Consider the following 15,385-nt stretch of genomic DNA (forward strand, 5'->3'; position numbering starts at 1 on the left):
CAGTTTAATATAGTGCTAAGCTCACTTTGGACTAACTGCCTTGGCTGTCCATACCTCTGCTCTAGCGCCCTCATTGCACTAGTATAGGGAGTGCGGTCGTGAATGTAGCGCTTGGCTACCTGTAGGGCGCTGGGATGCTCTAGATGATCTAATAGGACCTGAAACTTGTAATCTTCTCCCAGATGAGAATGTGGCCCTAAGGTGCTGTCCAGCCCTTTCTTTAATAAGGCGAAGTCACTCTCTCTGCCCGACCTGAAGATCACCAGCTTAGGCTTTGGAATGCCATATGAAGACGCTACCATCATCTCCATCAGGTTTGGTAGAGGCGTTCCTGCTGGGTAAGTTGTGGCAACCTGTGGATTATGGTGTTCAGCAGAGGAAGATGATGGAAAGTTACTTCCTGAGGGATAAGGAACATAGTATTTGCCAGCTGGATCATGCAAAGCTTCAGGATGCAGTATGTTGGGCACAGGGCCATGAGCTTCTGCCCACTGTGATGGCTGGGTCGCAAGTTCTGGTGGACGTGAAGGTTGGTAGGTAGGATCAGCAGGATGTGGTGGTTGCTGCAAGTACACAGGATTAGCTGGATGTCTGGCTTGGAAGACGGGAGCAGCGGGATGTGACGTCTGCTGCAGACTCACTGGGTCCACAGCCTGTGATAGCTGGTGTACTGAAAGATGAGCAGGTTGTAGTGGCTGATCAGCTGGGGATGCAGGATGTAATAGCTGCACTTGGTCTGGCCTGCTTATAAGGAGCTGATGTTCCGATCGCTGATATGAGAAGGGTTCAGCAGTGCATCGTTCAGGTCTCCTGAGTGGCGCCGATGCGGCTACATAAGTGGCAGGGTGCAGCACAGGCTGAGTGTGAAGGCGCACTTTACGAGGAGGTGATGGAGCGGATGTTTCCACTGGCGTCAGCATGTTCACAGGTGTTGTGGTGTCCTGCTCCGAGGGTATTACTGGCACAGTTACTGGCTCTGTGGTGTGATGTAACACCTCACTGCTAGGTTGTAGTGGTGCAACTTCTGTTATGGAGGAACTAGGTTGGAGTTGTTCTAACGCTCCTGTTTCTGGGGGGAGAGGACTGCCAGGTTTAGAAGCCTGCTCCAAACGCTCCACCCGCTTTAGTAATGTCCCACGAGTTTCCTCCATAGATACCTGCAATTGAGTCATGTGATGGAGGACACTGTTCCAGACTGATTCCATCTTCTGCCATCTCTCCTCCTCTTCATTATCGGAGCTGCTTGAACTACTTGGAGCTCTAGATGGCTCGGATGGCTCAGTTAGGTTGTGCTCATAGTCCACCAGATGTCCCGGAAGTTTCTTCTCCCGCTTTGGACGGGGGCTACTCGATGCACCTCTATCCTGAGGGTTTGCCATCTCATTAACTCAGCCAAGGCAATCCGGCTCGAAGGACCACTTGTTATGTATGTTTGCACTGATTGCCGATCACGCTTCAACTGAGTCGTCCTCGGTCAGAAGGAATGGCACTCCACAGTGATGTAGTTCAAGTAACTTTAATAAGGAGGTGGCAGATGACATCAACAGGATGTACAGCGTCGGTGGGGAAGCGATTGCATTACAGCATTCACATGCAGGGAAAGGGAGTGTGAGTGTGTATATGAGTGTGTGTGGTCATCTGTCAACAGAAAGAACAAACATTTGTATTAACCCCTATGAATAGCAGTGTACCGCTTCTGCAGTACTGTGGGTTTCCAGCGTAATGTTATATGAGCTGCCATAACCTCATGGCCACTAGATGGCACCCTAAGACCATAAATGAATTTCTAGCTGGTATATACATTAGCAAACAGGATCTCTACAGATTACAACGATTCAGATAATAAACACAGTAAATAGTTACATCCACCTCCAACCGCAATGCTTGACCGTAGGTCGTATATTAAATGAGATATCAGCTGCGAACAAGGCTGCCTGTAGTAGGCCAACAACGTAGCTTAGCGATAGCAACGGGACTAGCTTCTTACGTAGCAAATTACACAGAGCAGATTACACAGATAAAGTCAAACAATTATCACTCTCATCTTATAATACTCACATGATAAGCACGCACACAGGGTTAACACACACACGAATGCAAGGAAAAACGTTAATCCTCCGACACCTCCGACACACCTCTCATCTGTGCAGAACTGCGCTGAACACGTTCCCAACCGGAAGTACAGATACCGAGGTGCATCATGGGTAACGTAGTCTAAACAGTTAAAGTGACCAAGCGGACTTTTAACAATAGTTCTTTTTAATATTAGGTGTTTTGATTAGTACTGATTATTAAGAGGTTTGTATTCAAGGAAAATGATAGGTAAAGAATTAGCTTTTATTGCCTGCGACATGCAGTTACTAGCATTCTAACCCTCTACTGCAACAAAAACATCACAGAGGATCCCCTGCCCCTCCTCACATACCAACAAATTGATTATACATACTAACATAACATCCCTTTTTAGGGAAGCAAAACAGATACTGTTGTGGTATCAAAGTGGCACTACTGAAGTAGAACCATTTTGATTTTTTTTTTCAAACCAAGAATACATTCTTATTTACACATGATTTATTTACAGGTCCACTCTCCATGGTTTGAAAACTGCTCAGCCTGATCTACACTGTGGATCCCAGTGGAATAAACTGGTGTTCAGCTCAGTGTAAGTGGTGTTGAATGTTCACACACTACAGTCCCTGTCACCTTGGTGCTGGTCACCCACATCTGTTTCCCAGGTGGATGGTAGCAGAGCTCAGGCATATGCTGACACTTACTGACACATTTCTGATTTGCATTCCTTCTCTCAGCACTGTCAGGAAACGATAGGTTGAGCAGAGATAGTAAGGTTGGCACAGTGGAATGAAGCGGGTGCCCCATAAAGAATCGACCTGGGCTGAAGCCATTCTGAAGAGTGTCCCAACAAAGCAATAGATCTGTGGCCTTTTTGTGGAGGTTCTTTCTGTACCTGCTCATTTAACCTCTTAATTGCCTTGTGTGTTCAATGGACTGCCTGCTGTATATTTGTTGACAATGTACCAGAATCGATCAGTTATGACAACAGTGGAAATAAAAGGAAGTTAGCTTGGACAAAAGTGTCTGACAAAGATCTCAGGCAGTACAAGTTTGAACAATATTAATGTACAAAGGGATGTTCTTTTGTGTCATAAGGCAAAAAAGAGCTTCAGCACAATAAGGTGTATGCTTTTTGGAAAGAAATAGATTTTACTCAGTAGTACAGTTGGTTTCAATAATGGCAAAATTATTCGACCTGAAGAAGTACGACTTGTTATTGAGAGGATACCTCTAAAAAAAGCATGTGGTTTAGACCACTGGGAAGATATCTAGTAGTGTCTGAACAAGGTGGAATATTGTCTCCTGCTCTATTCAGTCTGTATCTTAATGATCTTTCTGTCAAGTTAAATGCATGTAAGACTGGGTGTATTGTGGCTAACGTTATTGTTATTAATGTATGCTGATGATTTGGTCATTTTGTCTCCCTACAGTGCTGGTTTGCAGCACTTACTTAGAGTTTGTGCTAGGTATGGTGCCCAGTATTGCTTTTAACCCTAAAAAGAGTGTTATTGTGATTGCTCCAACTAAGGAGGATCACAAGCTAAATTTTCCATCTTTTTATTTAGCTGACCAAGTATTGAATGTGGGGAGCAAAGTGAAATACTTGGGTCATATCTTAAGAAATGATCTTTATGTTGTTGATGATGTGAAACGGCAGTGCTGTAAGCTGTACATGCAAGCTAATGTATTGGCACCTTCACAAAATCTGCTTGCTGGTCATTCGCCCTGACAAGGACTTCGAGGACATGAAGCGCACGATGTGTGCTTCAGTCGAAGAGAGCTGTCCTCTCTGAGATGTTCTCTTTGACTGTCCAGACAGGAAGTCCATTCTTTGCTCCACCTTTGCAGTAGAACTTCACTGAACTATGCAGTTCAGTCTTGTTAGTCGGTCAGGCATTTCTCTGGTTGCTGCTGTCTTGCCTGGGTATGGCTTAACCCCAGTTTCTGGGATAATGTTACTGAGGAATTTAACTTCCTTTGATGATATCTTACTTTTCTCTATGCTTGGGAATACTGTATGCAGGTGAGAATCATGTTCTTTCTGTGAGAACCCCCAGATCAACACATTATCAATGTACTCCATCTAGACCTTTAACAACAACTATCCTTTTATGGAAATGTGATGGAAAGTTGAAAGGTGATGAATTATCCTGAATGTCAGCTTATAAAAATTATGGTGGCAAAATGGTTGTTACACACACATTCACACACATTCAGTGTGTGAATGTGTGTGTGAATGGGTGGATGACTGGATGTGTAAAGCGCTTTGGGGTCCTTAGGGACTAGTAAAGCGCTATACAAATACAGGCCAGTTTAGCAGACTCTTTTGCTAAATGGACTGATTCTTATATAGCGCTTAATACAACATGCCACATTCACCCATTCACACAAGTACTTTCTTGTATGCTTTAAGTGCTTTCTAGCTAACATTCACACACATTCATGCTTCAATGCAACTTTGTGGCAACATCTACTAACTTGGATTAGCATCTTGCCCAAGGCCATTTGGCATGCAGACTGGGGGAGCCAGGGATCAGTAGATCTATAGATGACCTGCTGTACCTCCTGAGCCACCCTTGTGTTATAACCTTAGTTTAAGTTGGACTCAAGCACAGGACTCTGAAGAAAAGTTCAAAGTTTTATTTACAATGCAGATTAATACAGAGGTTTAAGGCAAAAGACGTCTGTTTAATAAAAGGACTGATTCTTGTGTCACACTTTTCTACTCAATCTACCCATTCATACAAGCTCTTTTTTCTATGCCTAAGTGCTCTCATATAACATTCATACTCAAACAGATGTCTTATTATGATGCCAAGGAATGTGCAGTCATGTTCTTCTTGCACCTCATGCACAGCTTTTAAGTAATGATGCTACTCCTCACATCAAAAGGAGCCAGTTGAGGTGTTTTGTCTAACCAGAAGGAGACTTGAGATAGAGTAAGGATACAATGGAGAGGCTGGATTCCTCAACTAGGCATTTGCTGGGAAAAAATAGGTCTGAGGATCTCTGCTTTGCCTCTGCCTCTTCAGTGTGTACTATAGAAGTGAGATTAATCATTGAAGCAGCATTTAGTCATGATAAAGAGCAGATTAATAAAAAATAGGGCTGTTTAGTAATTGACTCAATGAAAGAGTTGCTTCTTACTCAAGAGACAAGTCCAGTGTCTTAGGGCGAGCTAAAATATACCAGCATTTCATAGTGGATAATGGGCAAATAATCCCCTTTACTAATGATTGAAACTGTAGTATATAAACTTAAGATTTTGCTGTTTATGCTTTTGAAATAATAATAATTAAGTGACATTGCTGTACAGTTATGAACACTTAAACTGCTGTGTGTTGTAAAGCATAACTAATGTTTTACACCACACAGCATATTAATAATCATAATATAGCTAAAATCCATCACTGGTGGTGAAGTTGTATCAGCAGGCCTATAGATGACTTGTGAATGAACAATTAATAGCTTATTGGCTATTAATAGGGTGCGGATTTTGAGCAGTGACGTACAGCAGAAGATAGTGAAGTGCACTGATCAGCATCCATAGGATTAGACAGAGAGGGGTAGAGATTAAAATGGTCAGTGTCACTGTTTCTCTTTGTGATGGACTGTAGCCGTCATGAGCAGATATGATTTGTAATTTCCACCTGTACAGGCACTTTTTTGTCTATCTGTGCTTTAATAGCTTCAGACTCAACAATTCAGAGCAACTCACAAAATAAATGATTAAATAAACAGCCAATCATCTGGCAGAAACTCAGTGCATTTAGGCATGTAGACATGATTGATACAGCCTGCTGAAGTTTAATACAAGCATCAAAATGGGGAAGAAAGGTTTTTTAAGTGACTTTTGAATGGTTGCATGTTTGTTGCCACAAAGTTACCAAATCTTCTCTGTCGATGCCAAACCAATACTTATTGTGCTACTGACAATGCTGGTAGAGTGCTGGCGCTAATATCAGCGTCTATTAGCATAGACGTCTATTATGTGATCAGTCTGCTCCAAGCATGCCATGTTTAACTGACCTGAAAAGAGCCCATACCTAACTGGAGAAATTTTAAGCTGGTGTTCTGCAAAACCAAGTTGCACAATTACACCATTATTTGGAGTAAGCCCTAGTACATGGGTCCATAGGGTCAAAGTGTGGAGAAGAAGCAGAGAACACTATGTTGACTGCTGCACTGATAGAGTAACAGCCTTTGATAGAGGCATTGCGATATGTCCAGTGGCATCTTCCTCACTGGAAAAATAAGGCTGTAGTGCTGCTACTGTGGGCCCCAGACTGGATGGGCCCGGACCCCTGCTCTTGGTGGATTTTGGGGAACAGGGGTACCCATGGGGGCCAGCGGGGGGAGCTGGCTCCAGGTACTTTCCCCCTGTCCCAATCATTTCCCCTCCATCCCTAATTGCTTCTCTCTTCCTGCTTCATCACACCACCACACATGCAGGACCTTGAGGTAAAGGTGTATCACTGAGTTGCAGGGGAGGTATTCCTCCTCTGTCCCTTCCTGCCCACCGATGCCTCAGTTTTATTCCTTAACAGGCACTTACATTACTTACACTCTCATCACATACACAAATAGGGCCTTGCGTGGGTACACTGAATGGCACCCTGAGGACAGTCTGTTTAATCAGCCTCACCTCTGGTGCCAGTGCCCACTTCTCAATTTTAAATCGCATGTATGGTTCTTGGAACAAAAGCTGTAATGGTCCATTTGGGAAAATAAATCTGTTGGGCATTTTGTTTGGCCTTCAGACAATAATTCAGATTGCTACACTGCCAAACAGGACAGGCAAAAAAGAAGGAAAAACAAGGCTTGTGATTATTGGAAGCAATCTCAATACAGAGAGATATGGATAAGATACAAGTGGCAATCCCCTATCTCGATAGTCTGGGCTCAAATTCTGTACTCTAAGATGGCAAGACTTGCCCCTACACAGACTACCTCCAGAATTTGGGAATGAAAAGGATGGAATGGCATGCCTGCAGTCCTGACCTCAACCCCATTGAACACTTGTGGGATAAGCTTGGATGTGCCAAGCTACCTGGTATTTTCATGCAATAACACAACATCTGAATATTTGTTTTGACTGTTAAAATGTTTTGTCTGTCCTTGTGTGTTGGCCCTGCGACAGACTGGCGACCTGTCCAGGGTGTACCCCGCCTCTCGCCCTATGACAGCTGGGATAGGCTCCAGCGCCCCCCGCGACCCTGAAAAGGATAAGCGGAAGCGAATGGATGGATGGATGGATGGATGTTAAAATGATAAACAGATTGATTTTCCAGTTTTATCATGTATATAGTGGAATTTCAGCCAAATGAGGACTGATAGCACCAACACACATAATTTACATTTCTTTTTAAATGCTTTTTAAATTATGCAGTTGACCAGTTTCACATAAAACAAAATGAAAGGTTACATGAAATGAAAAAGATGAAAATGACTTTATGACATCAAAGAGACAATACCTTTTTTTTCCTTTTAATATAACATGTTTATAACAACAAATATCAGCTTAGCCAAAGACTGAATTGTGTAAGAAAAACTAATAAAAAAACAAACAAACAAAGCATCTACAATCAAGACAGCATGTTGTGCTCACCTTTGAGTGCATTGTTAGCTGCAGCGACATCTGCTGGATTTAAATAATGATTGCAGCCAGCGTTTATAAAGAGTGTGGAGAAGGACTGAACTTTGCTCAATTATTCTGATATCTAGACACCAAATGAGTGTTGAACGGTCCTGTTTACATAACCAGCTGATGGTAAAGTGCTAACTGAATGAAAGATAACTCTATATTCCAATTAATTAAATTATAACAAAACGATATGATAGACTAATATAGTATGTCAAATGCAGAATTTACAAAAATACTTTTTACAAGGATGTATAAGTAAAGAACAGGAAATCAAAGTGAATGTTTTGTTTAGTTTTGCTTTAGGACAGAGGTTCCCAAAGTGTGGGGCCCGCCCCGCAGAGCCATTGCAGGGGGGGCGCGGTATGAAAAGGAAAAAAAAAAAAAGAGCGCTTGGACACTGTGGACAGGTTTTTGACGGGGCTCCCACACAAACGCAAAGCAGGAGATGAAGCATCGCCAAATATGTTTCCAAACCAACTTCCTTCGAAGCCAAAGACTAGAAAATATGGTGAAGCATATCTTCCCTTTGGCTTCACCTGCACAAGTGCCAAGGTAGGTCTCCCCTGCAAAATTAGTTTTCCCTGCGTCGGGAGCAGCGCTGGGCTCTCCAAATCACGGACAAACAGTATCCCACATTCTTGATTTTTAGTTCACAAACACTTCTTGTAATAACTAACTACTCCTGACATTTTGGACATGTTAGCTCTTTATGCAGTAAAGTTACAGTGGGATACAAATAATATCAGGCTGATCCTGCCGTAATTTGTTCCCCCGGTTCAAATCACGGACAAACAGTATCCCACAGCTGTTTATGTGTTTAAACCCATTTCGCACAGACAGACATTTTTTGAAAAATGTATTGATAGCAATGTTGAATATTATTACACAGGAAAAAAAAACAACTACACGTAAAATAATTACACTGTGACGCCTCTGCCTTTCTAAATGGAGGGACAGTAACTGCGTGTGTATATGTAAGCGTGTAAAACCTGAAGATAGTCAGATTAACAGTAACAGTATTTTGTCTCTATCTGCCATTCTGCAATTTATCTCATGTAAACAATAATGTGGCGCACAGCGTGACGTGAAAAGAGGCACATACCTTTGACGTTGCGTGACGAACTCTGTATTCCTCGTCCACACATAAACGCAAAAAAGGAGTTTTAAATAATCTCCGTTTTCGGTGAATCGCAACGCCGTTTACGTGTTGACGAAAAGCCCAAACGCATAGAAACAGCTGAGTTTTCAAAAACACCCGTGTAGGTGTGGACGTAGCGTAAAAGAGTTAGTAGTTTATTTTATTACTACCTGTAATTTATTGCCGTTTACTTGTATTTGCTTAATTGTTTACTAAATGTTTGAGGTGTGAAATAAACCGCAATGGAGTTTGTAAACAAAATATGGGTGTGTGTGTTTGGAGGATGTGTTTGTGTGTTTGTGTGTGTGTGTGTGTGTTGGGGGGGGGCGAACATTTTTCTTGTAAAAAAAAAGGGGGGCCTGGCAAAAAAAAGTTTGGGAACCACTGCTTTAGGATATATACGCGCTCATGACAGTCGGAGTGATTGTGTATGTGAGGGGTGGAGGCAGTGTTAAATGATCCCAGACTGGAGAAAATGTCCTTTTCCTCAGCGGTTGCGGTGATGATGACCCTAAAACGTAAAGTCACAAACAGCACCAAAGATAGTCTCCTCCTCGTCTACTCTCAGCACGAATTTGCTCTTCCCGATAAACACAGTTTCATACCTCATCGCTGTACAACCAATTACTTTATAAAAATCGTTGTGTATGACACGGCAGCTGTCACGTGATTTTCTCCTGTAGCAATACTATGGGGCGCCGTTTGTAAACTGAAACATGCCGAAATTAACGGCAACATTTTTCCACATTTAGCTCTAAATCTGTGTTTTTCGAGTCATTTTTTACAACATTTAGTAAAATTTTAAATGTTAAATCTAAATGCTAAATGTTAAATCTAAATGTTAAATCTAAATGTTAAATGTTAAATCTAAATATTATATCTAAATGTAAATGTTAAATATTAAATGTACATATTATATATAAATCTAAATGTTAAATGTTAAATCTAAATATTATATATAAATCTAAATGTTAAATGTTAAATCTAAATGTTACGGGAAACTAAATATTTAGCTAATATGCAAATTTACTGTACGGGTCAACGGAAATACCAAAATAAAAGCTTCAAGAAAACCTCCCGCGCTAAAGTGTGCCGGTCGTGGTCAGGTTGTGTGTCTGCGCTCCTCTCAGGGTCACTTTTGACTGCCATGAGCTGCTTCACCTGTTCCCTACCAGCATGTCCAGCGATTTAGCTGAAAACATTGGAAGAGCCGTTTTGTCGGCCATCCAACGATTCAGCGGTAGTGCACCCTCAACTGGTAAGTTCATTGTATAGCATTTTGGACGGGTTGATAGCAGTGTTAGCAAAACTAGCAAAGCTAAATTACTTAGCTAGTCCTCAATTATTTCATTTTTTAGGCAGCAGACAGAGATCGAACATCATACAACTCTATTTATTTATTTGGTAGGTAACAGTCGTTCTTGATGTAAATGTTTCCTTAGGAATCCAGCAATGCACCTGGACCAAGTAGACCTGCCGTCTCCACTGGGATACCGTACCGCTCGGTAGGCCTTCTTACACATATCATTTAGCTGACTGGTTTTGATATACAGTCAGGTTCATACATATTTTGATACAGACACATTTTCTAATGTTGCTTCTGTACATTACCAGAATGAATTAAAAATGAAACGACTCCAATGCAGTTGAAGTGCAGACTTTAAGTTTTAATTCAATGGGCTGGACGAAATGATTGCATAAAAATGTGAGGGGAAAAAAGTAATTTGTAAACACAATCCTATCATTTCAGAGGCTCTAAAGTAATTAGACAAATTAAATAACTGAAAATAAAATGATAATTTCTATTACTTTATTCAAAACCCTTTGTTGGCAATGACAGCCTGAAGTCTTGAAGTCATGGACACCACCAGATGCTGGCATTCCTCCTTACTAAGGCTCTGCCAGGCCTTTACTGCATTGGCTTTCAGTTGCTGTTTGTTTGTGGGCCTTTCTGTCCTAAATTTAGTCTTCAACAAGTGAAATGTATCCTCAATTGGGTTAAAATCCAGTGACTGACTTGGCCATTCAAGAATATTCTATTTCTTTACTTTAATAAAGTCATGTGGTGCTTTGACTGTATGTTTTGGGTCATCTTCCATCTTTATTATTAAATGCTACCCAATCATTGTGACTACTTTTAGCTGGACTTAAGCAGACAAGTATGTCTCTGAACACATTCAGCTGCTTCAGTCCTGTGTCACATATTCAGTAAACACTACCAGTGCCACTGGCAGCCATGCATGCCCAAACCATCACACTGCCTCTGCCATGTTTTACAGATGATGTGGTATGCTTTGAGTCGTTCCATACCTTCTCCATACTTTTTTCTTGCCATCATTCTGGTAGAGGTTGATCTTGGTTTTATCTGTCCAAAGAATGTTTTTCCAAAATTTTGCTGGCTTTTACTTGATGTTTTTTTTTGTTTTGTATTTTGTTAAGTCCATTCTAGCCTTTCTATTCTTGAGGCTTATGAGTGGCTTGCACCTTGCAGTGAACCCTCTGTATTAGGACTGTTCGATATGATGATATAAAAACATCTATCATTTCATATTATACACTATCATTTGTTCTGTGGTGTCGCAAAATAAACTTTACGTCAATATTTCTCATTGTTTTGATGGTCACTATAGTGGCTATATTAATTTCTTAATTTTCAAAATGCAAACACTACATCTCAAATCAATTCCAGGCCTTTTATCTGCTTAATTGGTAATGACATCATCATTTTAATATGGATACCCTAAATTAAAGCTGAGTCTGCACATCATGTTCATGATATAATTATGATTGGAAAATGTTTCAGTAAACGGGCAACAAAATAAAACTTGTTAGGGTCCAAATACACATTGACCTAACTGCAGGCCTTTTCTACTCTAATTGAGTGCTCAAAGCACTTTATACAACACATCTCATTTACCCATTCACAGGCACAGATTAATACAAGCACTTTTTCTGTCCAACATTCGCACACAGTCATACTCAGATAAACCCATTGGGAGCTGTAGATTAGAGCACCTGGGGACTGAATCACCAACTTGACCAACAGTCACCAAATGCTAATCTACAAGATACAAAAGGTTCAGTTTTCTGTGTAATGGGTAGACAATAGTAAGATGGTCTGAGTCTACAGTTTTTTTTGTTTTTTAATGAACAGATAACAGAAACCTTACGGATGTATTGTAATGCATAGATGTCTATCTGTATCTGTGTTTGAATTCATTTCAGGTTCCTCTTCCATCAGTTCCTCAAGCTCATGCTACGCGCTCACATTTTGTGAGAAAAAACAAGACCTGCAAACACTATACAAAAGATGTCGTGTGCTTGCCCTTGTCTTCAGCATCAACGTTTCTCATACCGAGAGGAGATTCAAGAGCAAAACTAGCACAAGATGGCCTTATTGGGAAGATCTCCTTTACATCTGACTGGTCTGAAGCACAACTTAGAGAAGAAATAGCAGCAATCTTCAGAAGAACATTTGCACTGTCAACTGGCCAGACATTCCCTTTTGAGTATTTGAGTACAATTAGAGGATGTAAACGACTAATGAAACCAAATGTTTCTAGCAGTTTTCTTTGGGGTGGCCAAGAAGTTGGCTCGATTTGTTCCACCACCTGCCTCTATATAATGGCAGGGATAGAAAAACCTGCACAGGTAAACATTTTATATTGCAGTGCAGAAATATTTATTGTCTAAAAAGTTAGTCTGTTCCCTTAACATAATTTTATTAATTGTATTAATTAATATTGCACTTTTAGCAGGTGTAAGCAGTTTTTAGTGCAGCCATGTGCCTCTGTGTTACCAGTGATTTGGTGCAACTGTATTTGATTTTATGTAGAACATGCTTTCTTTTCCCTCAGGAGGAACCAGAAGAGCTGTCTGATAGTGACTTTGAAAGTCCAGTCTGCCGGAGAAGACGAGGTATGTGGCGTGAATGAAAACCTAGTGAGGTTCTAAGCTCAATGACCAGTTAGATTTTGTTACTGCAGTGAGTAATAATTCCTGGGAGGTTTGTTTGATGAGAGCATCATTAGTTTGTCCGATTTTAATGTTTACAGATTATCACAGGTGATTACAGCCAAGGAGGAATATGTGCCCAACTTTCACTTGAACTAATATAAGGATATATATAAAGGCTCTGTTAACATTATGAAGCAAGTCATGCTGACCTTCTTTCCTTTGTTCAGTGCATCATGCGTTGCCTGCAACACCAGGTGAAAGTGAGGCCAAGCATCAGGAAACAGAGGGCTGCATTCAGGAGAGTGAAAATGAGGGACAGGCAGAGGGACAGCAGATGTTTCCATATAATGTGGCAGAATTTGTGTAAGCTGTTGTCTAGGGGTTAAAGACATCCTTCATTTTAGATGTTGTTTAGGATATTGTTTCGATGCAGGTTTCCAATTTGCATGTTTGGGGGTTTCTTTTGTTTTTTTTGTTTTTTTTGCTGAATGACTGCAACTTTAGGATTTACATTTAATTTTTTTTTTAACGATGTAGTGTGAGAAATTCTTCAAGGCTGACATGTTTTATGATTTCTAATATCTCTTGTCTACTTAGCCCTATTTTTCTGGAGGAAGATGAAGCTCTTGAAGAGGCAATTCAGCGTAGCCTCCTAGAAGAGTCTGATAGACAGAGTGAAGTTCATATTTCAAGGTAAGATTTGAAAGTAACCTTTGATAATTGAATATCTTATTTGCATCTTTACTTGCATCATTTTTTTGAAGTTACACAATTACAAAGGTAATTGCTCATTTCTGACTAATTTAATATGGACTATCACAACATAATTATCTGTAACTCGGTGCACTTGAGTCAAATGTACAGCAAATTTCCATTTTTCCCCAAGATCTGTTTGTCATTGTCCCTTTTTTATATAGGTCTTTTAAGAAGCTCAGCAAAGAAGAAATTGAAGGTCATGGTGAGAAAGTCATTACACCAGGAACAAGACAACTCCATATCAGTCGAGCCAATGTGTGGTCGACTGCTTTGTGTCAGTTCAAGAGACCCAAGTTTGCAGAAAGCTGTGAGATGCTTTATGTCACATTTGCAAGCGATGAACATGATACAGAGGAAGATGCTGCTGACCTTGGGGGGCCAAGGCGTATGGAGGACCACAAGAGCCACGCGCATCGAAATAAAAATTTCTGTGCTTTAATAATGAATTGTAGAATAAATTCTGCAATTGTAAATTCATTTTTGAATTCCAATTTAATAAACTGCATTTCAAAATCCTTTTTCCAATTGCATTTCAAAATCCTTTTTCCAATTGCACTTTAATAAACTGCATTTTAAAATCCTTTTTTCAGTTGCAATTTAATAAACTGCAGTTCAAAATCCTTTTTCCACTTGCAATTTAATAAACTGCAGTTCAAAATCCTTTTTCCACCTGCAATTTAATAAACTGCAGTTCAAAATCCTTTTTCCACTTGCAATTTAATAAACTGCAGTTCAAAATCCTTTTTCCACTTGCAATTTAATAAACTGCAGTTCAAAATCCTTTTTCCACCTGCAATTTAATAAACTGCAGTTCAAAATCCTTTTTCCACTTGCAATTTAATAAACTGCAGTTCAAAATCCATTTCCCTTTCCTGTTCGCTCCGGGATTAGCTGCTGGATTAGCTCCTGGATTAGCTCTTCGATTAACAACTTGCTGGAGGCTATTCAAATTAGCCACACCGTGGGATGTAAGGAGCTCTCTGATTGGTTGGTCGGACACAGGCTGTCTGCCAGCCTGAATTTTTCTAGCTCATAGCTTCTCCCTGCTACGAAGCGTGTGTGCTTGTACAAAGGCCGTTCAGCGTCGGGATTTACACTCGGCTCGACACGGATATGTGAAGAATGAACGGAGCCTGCAGCGAAACGGAGAGCCAACCTCTGACTGAGTGCCTGTCTACACATTCTGACCACCTGTTGAAGGTAAGGTGCTAACGTGGCTAACGCTAGCGTCACCGCACGTAGCCCCGTTATTTTAAGATCATCTTAGCTAATGAAAGTTTTACGTCGCAGCTGTACGAGCTCGCTACGTGTTTTGTAAGCTGCTGTGCTCTTCACAAATAAAGCTGGAAGCAGCTCAGACTGTTAGAACCAGCACTGAGCCCTGTTACATTTATACGGTGTTAGAGCAATGGCTGCAACCTACAGCCTTTAAACTAGCGATTACAATGCTGACAGTAAACTCATCAGTCCAGATGTTACCACATTACTCTATGGTACTTAGAGTTAAAACAACTGAGACAGGCTGATTAAAATAACAGCTGTCAGTTCTCTCATTCCTTATATCAAGACTGGAGATCACACTACTGATTTCAGTTCATTTAATATGTGAGTGCACAGATTCATTCTCAACTGGACATAAATGATGATCAATGGTTGTATATATGATGAATTCATCAAATCCCAGCCTCTAACACAGTGCGCTGAATCTTAGCTTTGAATGTCCAGTATATTCTAATCAGTGCACTGTAAGCATTCACTGAACCTATAGTATCTACACCTGTGTGGCAAATGTGTGGTAAAGATACAGATAATGAAAT

General features: G+C 40.7%; 1 protein-coding gene and 1 long non-coding RNA gene across 2 annotated transcripts; one reads left to right on the forward strand and one right to left on the reverse strand.

Moving 5' to 3' along the window:
* Positions 1-996: 996 nt before the first annotated feature.
* On the reverse strand, positions 997-2,244 carry LOC112846669 (uncharacterized). Its single transcript, XR_003219795.1, has 2 exons — positions 2,059-2,244; positions 997-1,638 (listed from the first exon to the last, which is right to left on the reverse strand). It is a non-coding gene; the product is annotated as an uncharacterized LOC112846669 (long non-coding RNA).
* A 4,168-nt stretch (positions 2,245-6,412) lies between these two features.
* Positions 6,413-13,948, forward strand: LOC109199917 (uncharacterized). Its single transcript, XM_025906599.1, has 7 exons — positions 6,413-6,442; positions 10,048-10,113; positions 10,298-10,360; positions 12,081-12,506; positions 12,713-12,773; positions 13,410-13,505; positions 13,730-13,948. Exons 1-6 carry the CDS (start codon positions 6,413-6,415, stop codon positions 13,466-13,468), a joined length of 705 nt encoding a protein of 234 aa, XP_025762384.1. The 3' UTR covers positions 13,469-13,505; positions 13,730-13,948.
* The last annotated feature ends 1,437 nt before the right edge of the window (positions 13,949-15,385 follow it).

This window comes from Oreochromis niloticus, linkage group LG4 (genome assembly GCF_001858045.2).
Source record: "Oreochromis niloticus isolate F11D_XX linkage group LG4, O_niloticus_UMD_NMBU, whole genome shotgun sequence".
Lineage (NCBI taxonomy): Eukaryota > Metazoa > Chordata > Actinopteri > Cichliformes > Cichlidae > Oreochromis > Oreochromis niloticus.

Coding starts and splice junctions, on each gene's coding strand:
- LOC109199917 (XM_025906599.1), top strand. CDS start 6,413: ATGGGGGCCAGCGGGGGGAGCTGGCTCCAG. Junction 10,114..10,297: donor CGGTAGTGCACCCTCAACTG/GTAAGTTCATTG, acceptor ATGTTTCCTTAG/GAATCCAGCAATGCACCTGG. Junction 12,507..12,712: donor GGATAGAAAAACCTGCACAG/GTAAACATTTTA, acceptor CTTTTCCCTCAG/GAGGAACCAGAAGAGCTGTC.